General features: G+C 49.2%; 1 protein-coding gene across 1 annotated transcript in view; it reads left to right on the top strand.

Annotated features, from left to right (window-relative positions):
• Nucleotides 1–8,797: 8,797 nt before the first annotated feature.
• Nucleotides 8,798–11,023, top strand: part of TRIM67 (tripartite motif containing 67) — a 54,249-nt gene continuing 52,023 nt past the window's right edge. The window contains exon 1 of the mRNA XM_033196951.1: nucleotides 8,798–9,877. Within this exon, the coding sequence (XP_033052842.1) occupies nucleotides 8,834–9,877 (1,044 nt within the window). The 5' untranslated portion in view covers nucleotides 8,798–8,833. The remainder of the gene's footprint in view (nucleotides 9,878–11,023) is intronic.

The following is an 11,023-nucleotide window of genomic DNA, read 5'->3' as shown; positions in this document are numbered from 1 at the left end:
AGGGACCCAGCTGGGCTGCCCTGGCCTGCCTATCTAAACACAGTGTACAGCCACTTCAGGTCCTCCATGAAACTTGTAGTTTTTCAAGATTTGACTCTCTACTTTCCCTCTGGTTCTACTATGACAATAAGAAAGTATTTTTAAAAATCAAAACTATTTGATTAATATTATCCAGTTACATTATATAAAATATGTACAAGTACTACTAGGTCGTAATGTCTTTTATCTGGCATTCTTTCACTAAAAGCTTTAAAATCAATGTTCTTAACCCTTAATCTATAGATAGCATAAATATTTAAACGTATCTCTTTGTTTCCTTTGCTTTTCCTTAAAAAAAAGAAAGCTTGCTCTCTATTTTTTCCAAGTTCATTGCTTCCATTTTTTTGCCTCTAGCCATGATCTTTGCTTTAAACGTTAAGCTCCTTTAGAGCAGAGATTGTATTTTTTCTAAAAATTTTTTTTTTTTTTTTTTTTTTTTTTTTTTGAGACGGAGTCTTGCTCTGCCGCCCAGGCTGGAGTGCAGTGGCCGGCTCTCAGCTCACTGCAAGCTCCGCCTCCCGGGTTCACACCATTCTCCTGTTTCAGCCTCCCGAGTAGCTGGGACTACAGGCGCCCGCCTCGTCGCCCGGCTAGTTTTTTGTATTTTTTTTAGTAGAGACGGGGTTTCACCGTGTTAGCCAGGATGGTCTCGATCTCCTGACCTCGTGATCCGCCCGTCTCGGCCTCCCAAAGTGCTGGGATTACAGGCTTGAGCCACCGCGCCCGGCGTATTTTTTCTAAATATTACAGCAGTTTCCTGATAGATGGTTCTGATAGTTCTTCCATCTTCTCTTCTCACTCACAAAAGACAAGCGGCTCACTCTTTCCACTATTCTCAAATACAGCCTGACATTCCAGCCAAAACAGTCTGATTGCAGTTCACCTATTCACAAATGTCTGTTGAGAATCAGCCATTCAAGGTCACCATGTCCTGTATTGTGGGGCCAAGGGGCAGAAAATTTAAAAAGTAACAACACCTAATGTTTGTTGAGCACTATACATTGACTTTTCTGAATGTTTTGTGTGCGTTATTTCATGGGTAGTCCCAGCTCTTTGAGGTATGTACCTTTGTTATCTCAGTTTTACAGATGAGAAATTCAAGTGGCTAAGAGGTTAAGCATCTTGCCAAAGTTTTCTCAGCTAGTAAGCAGTAGAGCCAGTATTCTAACCTATGTGGTCTGGCTTCCAAGCCAACACTCCCAACTGCCATGCAGAACTCAGGAGGTCTGTCAAGTTTCTAACAAACCTAAGGGCTCCTTATGTAGAAATCAGTCAAATATGGTTGCTGTTAGGAAACTGTAGTCATTGCACTTGAATAGTAATTTCCATATTATAAGTAACACTGCAGGCTAGTGAACTGGATGATGACACGGTTCTCGGTGGATTATAGCATGTTGCCATATGAAAGGTGCCCTGCTTTGTGGCATGAGCATTTTTTCCCTGGTGGTAGAGCCTTACAGAGCAAATGGCTGAGTAAGGCTATCAGAGTTTGAAAGTACTCTTCATGTACTATTCCACAACTTGTGCTCTGATCTCTCTTATACTCACCAAGTAACAAGTAACTTGTTATCCCCAGTATAGCACTCTACAGTTTACAAACCTCGAGAGTTTGCTCTTTGTGTTATGAGAGGCCGTTGGAGTTATACGCACCATCAAGTGCAATCTAACATTGATTTCCTGCTCAAGAGAATATCGAGTGGTGAGAACAAAGGCATCATGGAGCCATGGCTGTCGCTGTGGTCAGGGAGAGGAAGCAGGAGCCCAAGGAAGGGAAGCAAATGGATCATCAGAGTGGGTGGTTAGGATGAGAGCAAAGGGAGAAGTAGAGCTTAATGGACTGAAATGGTCAAGCTATGAGGAGAAAATAGCATCCAAGAATGACAAGGGCAAAACCAACAAAGAGTCAAGGTCAGAATTCAATAAAGAGAAGCTGGGGAGAAGAAATATTTCAGTATCCCAACAGAGGTGACTAAAGTGTCCAACTAAATAAGCATGTCCCCCTAATTGTTTGAATAGGTCAATGGGTCAACCAATCTTATCCTTCCAATCTACCCCCTCATCTCCCCAGCTAGTTTTGGAATAGAGAGGATGGAAGGGTGGGAGGGTGGGGGGAAGAAAGAGAGAAAGAAAGGGAGAAAAATAAGGAAAGGAAATTATATTTTTCCTAAGGGTAGAAGGGAGTTTTATTCGTGAATGTAGCCAAGTCTCAGAAACATGCACGGTTGTGAGACCTCAGGAGGGGTCTTCTCTTCTTTTTCTGCTTTTCTGCTTTATTCTTCACTCTCTGTCTCTTTTTCTTTTTTTTCTCTTTTCTTTTTCGGGATAAACAGTTCCTTAACATCTGTGTTGGAGGCCCGTGCAGATTCTTTCTCTGGTTTCCAATTCTACATTTCAGGAAGAAAAGATTCTGACTGGCTCAGCCTAGTTGCCCACCCATGAACTAAACAATTGTGCCTAGATTTGCAATCAAGTTGTATTAGCATGGCTGGTAGAAACCTACCATGTGGGTCAGGGTTTTTTCTTCATTTTCATCATCTCCCAGGCCAACCCACATTGCTGTAAGGATTAAATTAAATAATGGGCCCAGGCACAGTGGCTCACACCTATGATCCCAGCACTTTAGGAGGTTGAGGTGGTAGGATTGCTTGAGGCCAGGAGTTCAAGAGCAGCCTGAGCAAGGTAGTAAGACCCCATCTCTACAAAACATGTTTAAAAGAAAGAAAAATTGGCTGTGTATGCTGGCATGCACCTGTAGTCCTAGCTACTCTGGAGGCTGAGACAGGAAGATCCTTTGAGCCCAACAGTTCAAGACTGCAGTGAGCCATAATCACAACACTGCACTCCAGCCTGGGTGATGAAGCCAGACCTTGTCTGAAACAAATAAATAAAATAAAATATGTGAAGGGGTGCCATGAAAGTGTACAGCACTACTGCAATTCTTATAGCTGAAATATGTAACCAGAGGGAAGTGCCAAAAATTGCTTTTGTGGTAATAGTATTAGTTTTCATGCATTACAGAGATACCCTGGGTATATAAAGAATCCTCTAAATTGAAATCAATTTTCTTCATCTGGGATTTGATTCTAAACTGTTTTGATTGCAAAAGATGCAGTGAGACAAAAGCAGACTTTCTAAGACCGGATCACCTGATCTGTTCAGAAGATGAGTCTCAGAATTGGAAGGGGGTGGTCATCATTTGGTATTCAGAAATTAAAACAAGATTGTTAAGCACCAATCAAGGATGTTTGAAGGGAAAAGTGGCTAGATTTTAAGATTACTCAATAGAAAGTGTTTTCTGGAAAAGAAGCCAATTACACACCCTGGGGAGAGTGCTTTATGTTGTTAGCGATAATTGCTCCTCATTAACTTTGCTGCAGAGACACTTTGGTAAACTATGCATAGATGTGGATATGGTCACTTTCTTTGAGTTAAATGCAAACTACTTTAGACCAGATGGCTTCTGGTCTGTAGATTTCTATTGAATTTCCTCAATTCCCCTAAACTGTTAAAAACAAACCCAAAAAACTAAAAGAAAAAATATCATAAGCTTCCATTTAAAAATTTGTTTTAGAGATTCTTATACTTGAGATTACAGTATCTGATTTTAGCTGATAAAGCTTTAAATTCCATTCTACTCCATGCTTGAAATTTGAAGGTTCTGAAAGGAATGCAGATGATTTACTTCTAACTTGCTGTGTTAGCTGGAGTAAATTATTTAACTGATTTGTGCTTTTTTTTGGAGGAGAGGTTACATTAGTCTGCCTCTTGAGTGTTTCTGGGACACTTAAGTGTAAAAACCATCCTGCAGTACATTATCAAAAGTAACTCACGGCAGAATCTGTTTTTCTCTGCCTTGATAGCAGTGGATTGTGGAGTTTTAATTACTAATGTACTTTCCATGAGTCCAAGTGATGATAAGATGCACCATCAAAGTAACAGAGTAACAGTAGGGAGAGCAGAAGTATGTATCAATTGTAGTATACTTTTTAATTTCAGCAACATTAAAATGTAAACATCTATACATATTAAAATTGAGGAAATGTGGTGATGCCTAATTCCCAGAGATGTTCTGAAAATTAAATAAGGTTCTCATTCCACACTGTTAAGTGTTACAATGCAAATATTATTACTTGCCTCACCCACCCCACAGCCCAGCCTTTAATAATATACTAGTGACTTGGAAAAAAAATGGATATGTCATTCAATTTGGGGATCAAATTTTTTCATGAGAGTCATTTTTTAAAGGGGGGATATGTTATTCTTTTCTTTTTTTTTAAACAGGGTTTAACTCTGTCACCCAGGCTGGAGTGCAGTAGCACAATCTTGGCTCACTGCAACCTCTGCCCCCTGGGATTCAAGCGATTATTGTGCCTCAGCCTCCCAAGTAGCTGGGAGCATGTGCCACCATACCTGGCTAATTTTTCTATTTTTAGTAGAGACCAGGTTTCACCTTGTTGGCCAAGCTGGTCTCGAGCTCCTGACCTCAAGTGATCCACCCCCGCCTCAGCCTTCCAAAGTGCTGGGATTACAGGCATGAGCCACCACATCTGGCCAAGGGATATGTCATTATCAACAATAGCTAATACACAGAGACTGTAGAACCAGAAGGAATCCTTTTTTTTTTTTTTTTTTAGACAGAGTCTTGCTCTGTTGCCCAGGCTGGAGTGCAGTGGCACCATCTCAGCTGCAACCTCTGCCTCCCAGGTTCAAGCAATTCTACCTCAACCTCCCGAGTAGCTGGGACTACAGGCACCCGCCACCACATCTGGCTAATTTTTGTATTTTTAGTAAAGACAGGGTTTCACCATATTGATCAGGCTGGTCTCGAACTCCTGACCTTGTGATACAGCCTCCTCGGCCTCCCAAAGTGCTGGGATTACAGGTGTGAGCCACCGTGCCTGGCCCCAGAAGGAAATTTAAAGTTCAATGAATTTTATCCCCAAAGTTTATAATAGGGAGAAACAGGTTCAGAGAAATAAAATGACTTCTCTATATGCATATGGTTCATGGCACAGTTGAGACAGAAAGAGGACTTTTTATGGATAACATTGACTATTGTAAGTAATTATGATTATATACAGTGAACCATTGAAGCTAGCTTTGTAACTTCAGTTCAAACAAAGGAGTGATAGGATGCTAATCCCCCACATGCACAATGTTTTAGCAAAAGTGCAGTGCAAGGATAAGCTGATTTATGTTGTAGAATTAAGGCAGTAGGAATTGAGAGTGTGAAAGTTGTCAGAATCAAAATGGAGTCACTAATGTTAAAACAAAACAAAACAAAACTCTGACAAATAGAGCCATGAAGGGAGAGTTTTCATGCATAAATGCCTCATAACAAAAACGACCACAAAAGACTCCAAAACCCACAACCTTGCACAGAGGCCATCACAACCCTACACCAAAAACTACTTCTATCAGGACATCTGCCCAGCAACTGCCTGTCCAGCCTTGAACTAGCATCACCCTTGTTATTGATATGTGTAGCCAAGGGTAATTATTTCAAAACAATTATGCAATCTTCTTCATTTTTTCCCTTAAAAACCTCTGTCTTCTGTTACCTCCCTGAATACACACAGAGTTTACTATGGCAAGCATCTTTCCATTGTGGTACCTTTTTCCCAAATAAACCTCTCTTCTTTTAGAGAGCCTGTCTCTTTGTTATTTAGGTGACAAGAGTGTGTGAGAAATGCATAGGTGTAGAATTCTGATGTACTAGATCACCTCCTACCCGTGGAAAACAAAGCTACACTCAGCCTGAGTAGAGGAGTGCTTGAATTTAAGTCCTTCTGTACAGGAAAGGAGTTACACACCCCTCCAGGAGGCCACCCCTACCCCCGAGCAGTTTGTTTTGGTCCAAAAATGACAAAGCAGACCGGACCTCAGCCCTATGACTACTGGTCTGGGGCAGACCTGTTCATAGTAGAACCATAAGAGGTTGTGACTTCCCTTGTGGTCACCATGAGGCTGGGCTGAGCCGGTGTAAATGATGGCACTTGCTAAGGTCACAGAATGCATCTTTAAGTGCATTCAATTACAGACCTACCCATACACTGCATTTCTGACATGACCCTGTAGATTCCACAGCCCATTTCTGGAAGGCTTATCTGAGAGTTGCAGGCAGGATCCAGCTCATTGTGGCTTTATCTACACACGGCAGATGAGGACAGGTTGTTACCATCTCCCGTCTGTGGCTACTGATGCCTGGTTAAATCATTGTTCCAAGCCCCCTAGCTGAGGGGAAGTAAAGTCAGGTCTCTTAATGCTGTGCGATGCTCTATCTGGCCTTAGCTTGGCCTGCTCTTCAACTTTGACACAAAATGGAAGCAAGCCGCAAAGCCGGACTGAAGGTTCATACGATTTAAAAACAGAGCCTGGCGTGGTGGCACAGGCCTGTAGTCCCAGCTACTTGGGAGGCTGAGGTAGGAGGATCGCTTGAGCCCAGGAGTTCGAGGTTGTAGTGACCTATGATCGTGCCACCGGCACTCCAGCCTGGGCGACCCAGCGAGACCCAACCGCCGCCCCCACAACAAAAACAGAAAGTAGGAAACGCCGTCTGTATTTACAACTAGCTCGTTTAGTTCCCAGACATGAGTATTATGACAATATTCATTTGGCAGTTCAGGATCCGAGCGAAGGAAAGCCTAAGCGAGCTGCTGAGCGGGGCCAGTGGTCCCGGGGCGTCCTGACTTCCAAGGTTCTGGGCCTTCGTGCTGCCGCCAGGAGCTCGTCGCCACGCCCCGCCCCAGTGGTCCCCCTGCAGGGGTTCCTGTCCCCCAGGCACCGAGCCCCAAGCCTCCGCGCAGGCTGCAGCTTCCCTCTGCCTGACCCCGCCAGCCTGCGCCTCCTCACCCGGGGACTAGTAGAAGCCTGGGCCCGCGCCTAGCGCTGCAACTCCAGTCTTTAGTCTTTGTTTGGAGCACGGGGGAGGCATGGAGAACCTTGGAACCGGGGGAGACATGACTTCAATATTCGTATCGTTGTTAAATAAACGATTTTCTAATTTGTATCTGTTTCATGCCAGCGTGAAACTTCTGTAGGCAGAGCCGGTTGCGCTGCCAGCCCTTCCTTCTGCTTGTCCCCACCCACCTCTGCCTCTCCCACCCAGCCTTCCCTCGGCAGCAGCGGGGAAGAACAGCCAGCAGACCAAACAGCCGGGGCAGCGGGTGGGAGGCTGTTCCCGCAGCTCGTGGCTGGCGTTGGAGAATGTGGAGATTTTCCCATTCATAAAAGGAACGTCCCGGCTCGCCTCCTTGCCGCTTGCGGTCTTGCTGGCCGCCGCACACCGCCACTTCCGCAGCGGGGTAGGGCTGGGTCTGGGGGCGTTGAGTTCCCAGGGGCCTACCCGGTCGTACTCTCGCCTTTCTCAGGACGCCCCATTTTGTGAGCGGCACCGCGTGTCCTCGCTCAGTCCGTGCACACCGTTGACCTGGAACGCGGATGAGCACCCTTGGTTGAAACGAAGAGACAAAATGGCTTGTGGTTCAATTCATAAATAAAACCTCACCCTTGGACTTCAGGCTGCCCGACATTTTGTGACTTGCATTTTTTTGCTTTATCATAGTTTAGGAAGCGACTGTCAGGCCACATTGCCTATCCATTTATAAACGACTGTCTTTTTAGGACCCCGTTTTCACCCTTCTATGGCGGTGGGTTGGGGGTGGGGTGGAGTGGCCCAGGGAGACGATGGCAGGGGCGGGGCGGGGCAGGGCGTTGTACTGATTCAAGATGCAATATCCATCCAAATAATGGATTGTTATTAACAATGATCCTCTCTGCAAAACCCTTAAAATTGCCCCTTGATTCCCTAGCAGCAAGAGGCGAGCCCTTATTCGCTGAGCTGAAACCTCCTGCCCCTCCTCCCCATTACTCTCTGCTCTGGAAATTACAACTCCTCGGCGCGCCGAGCGCAGGCGGCGGCAGCGGCTGGAGGGAGGCGGGGAGGGGATTCCCGAGCCAGCCGGGCGCTCGCCCTCCGCCCGCTGGCTGCAGCGTCTCACGGCCAAGGTCAGAGGCTCCACAGGAGCAGCAGCTGGGAACCAGGGAAGCGGGTCAATCCCGGCCGCAGGGAGGAAGCACCAGGGTGCAGTCAGCCGGCGTCTGCAGCCGCCGAGGAGGGTGAGCGGCTGTCTCCGGGTCGGTCGGGTCCAGCCGAGGTGGCCGCGGCCCCAGCGACCTGGCGGGTGGCGGCCCAGGGGTCGGCGAGCGGGCAGCTGGAGCCCCACCTTCGGCTCCCGGGCGCTGTCCGCCGCCTCATGGTGCTGATCCCAGCCCCACGGCTGAGCGGCCTTCGCACCTGCCTGCTCACCTCCCGATCACCACAATAAGGAGCTGGGCGGGGGCAGAAGGGGGTCCTCGGTGTAGCCGCCCACCGGAGCCAGGGGCTGAAGCAGTGAGCGCACAGCAGCCCGGCCGCTGGTCCTGGGGTGGAGAGGAGGCGCGCGCTGCAGCCAGCGGCGGCGCTGGTGCTGATTCATCACCTAAAGCTCCTCGCAGGCCACCGCGAGGGCAGCCGACCCGCTTCGGACTCTGGCCGCAGGTTGAAGCCGCCGGTGCGGTAGCCTCGCGGGCAGGAGGTGAGGACCCCCTCCCTTCTCTCGCCCCCCTATAATCTTAGGGCGGTGGCTACAGGACAGAGAGAGGGGCGTGCCCCTCGGCTGTGAAGTGGGCATGCCCGTGTGATGCCCCCGCCCGCCGTCTCACCGGGGCGCACCACGCTGGTCCTTCTCTGCCAGTCTCCCGAGCTCCGGCCATTCATCCCCAGAGCAGAGCAGCGCGGGCAGCCGGCGCCGCGATGGAGGAAGAGCTGAAGTGTCCTGTGTGTGGCTCTCTGTTTCGGGAGCCTATCATCCTGCCCTGTTCCCACAATGTCTGCCTGCCTTGCGCTCGCACCATCGCGGTGCAGACCCCGGACGGCGAGCAGCACCTACCCCAGCCGCTCCTGCTTTCCCGGGGATCGGGGCTGCCCGCGGGTGCCGCCGCTGCTCCCTCACTGGAGCACGACGCGGCGGCGGGCCCGGCCTGCAGCGGTGCGGGCGGGAGTGCAGCTGGCGGCCTCTGCGGCGGCGGTGCGGGAGGTGGTGGAGACCACGCGGACAAGCTGAGCTTGTACAGCGAGACAGACAGCGGCTATGGGTCCTACACCCCGAGCCTCAAGTCCCCCAACGGGGTTCGCGTGCTGCCCATGGTTCCCGCACCACCCGGCTCCTCCGCCGCCGCGGCTCGGGGTGCCGCCTGCTCCTCGCTATCCTCGTCTTCGAGCTCCATCACGTGCCCGCAGTGCCACCGCAGTGCCTCCCTGGACCACCGCGGCCTGCGTGGCTTCCAGCGAAACCGGCTGCTCGAGGCCATCGTGCAGCGATACCAGCAGGGCCGCGGGGCCATGCCGGGGGCGTCTGCAGCTGCGGTGGTGGCCATCTGCCAGCTGTGCGACCGCACCCCGCCAGAGCCAGCAGCCACGCTCTGCGAGCAGTGCGACGTCCTTTACTGCGCTGCCTGCCAGCTCAAGTGCCATCCATCCCGGGGACCCTTCGCCAAGCATCGCCTGGTGCAGCCGCCGCCGCCTCCGGCGCCCGCCGAGGCAGCCTCCGGGCCCACTGGCGCCGCGCAGGGCGCCCCCAGCGGAGGCGGCGGCTGCAAGAGCCCGGGAGGCGCGGGGACCGGGGCGACTGGGGGCAGCACGGCCCGCAAGTTCCCCACGTGTCCCGAGCATGAAATGGAGAACTACAGCATGTACTGCGTGAGCTGTCGAACCCCGGTGTGCTATCTGTGCCTGGAGGAGGGCCGGCATGCCAAGCACGAGGTGAAGCCGCTGGGGGCCATGTGGAAGCAGCACAAGGTGAGACCCCGGGACGCGGGAGTGCAGGTGCCAGGGAAGAGGGTACGAGGAGAAAGGCTCTTGGCCTCTCCCTTGGAGAGCTGGCAGAAAGTTGGTCAGAGGGTCAAGCAGGAATTACCTCACTCATTAGCCATTCATCCCATCAGATAGTCATTTGACGAACACGTAAGGAACTCCAGGTACTCTGGACTGGATGCTGGAGATGGGAAGGGTATGGAAAGATGACTTATTAGGTCCCCACCCACCTGAAGTTTTAGGATTTATGTAGGCACAGGGCACACAAAACGCAGAAACAGGGCTCTTTTACTTGCAAAGTCTGACTAATAAGTTACCTTGATGGTCCCTTTTGAGTTAAAGCATGCAGGATCTCCTTTTCCCCTCTGCCACTCTCAGCAACTTATGGCTGGCAATGTGTCCTTGTATCTGATACTGCCAGAAAGAGATACGCCATCAAAATCTGGTCAGGTCCTTGATCAGACCCCAAGTCAAGACTAGAGTTGGTTTTTCTAACATTCACCTAAATTTCCCATCCAAAGGCCAAAGATGAGCCACTGGACTCTCTTCCTGAGAGGTCAATGAACTAGGCCTGGCAGAGTTAGCATCTTGTGGAAAGGACCCCTAACTGCCTCTGGAACTTCAGACACCAATTATTCCGTGTGCTCTTACCAGTAAACTCTCACTGCAGAGGCAAGAGGTCTCCAAACAGCCCGGCCAGAAATAAATATTTGAATTGAGGAGGAAAATAAAGTAATTGGCCAAGGCTATCCAACTAGAAATAAGCAAACAGTGAGCACAGATGAAAGGAAGAGACTAAGAAACTAACCATTCCTATATAGATTTGCTGTTCGTATATCGTTACTCTATAGTATTATCTGCTATAATAAGCATATGTTATTATTATAATTTAACATTTTAGAATAAAAAATTAGAAAAAACAAATGTGAAACACTTTAGGAATCCACCTTTAAGAGGAGAATTTGCATAATACATAGAAAAAAAAGATAAATATGTAGTCAAATCCCTAGTTCTAGAGCAGTAGATCTCAACTGGGTCGAATTTTCACCCCTTACCCCAAACCCTCCCCAACATTTGGCAAAGTCTGGGGACATTTTTAGTTGTCACACCTAGAAGGTTCCACTGAAATCT

Source organism: Trachypithecus francoisi, unplaced genomic scaffold (assembly GCF_009764315.1).
Source record: "Trachypithecus francoisi isolate TF-2019V2 unplaced genomic scaffold, Tfra_2.0 Lachesis_group5, whole genome shotgun sequence".
NCBI classification, from domain to species: Eukaryota; Metazoa; Chordata; class Mammalia; order Primates; family Cercopithecidae; genus Trachypithecus; species Trachypithecus francoisi.
Note: the sequence above shows the minus strand (reverse complement) of the source record. Positions and strands in the feature narration are given on the sequence as shown.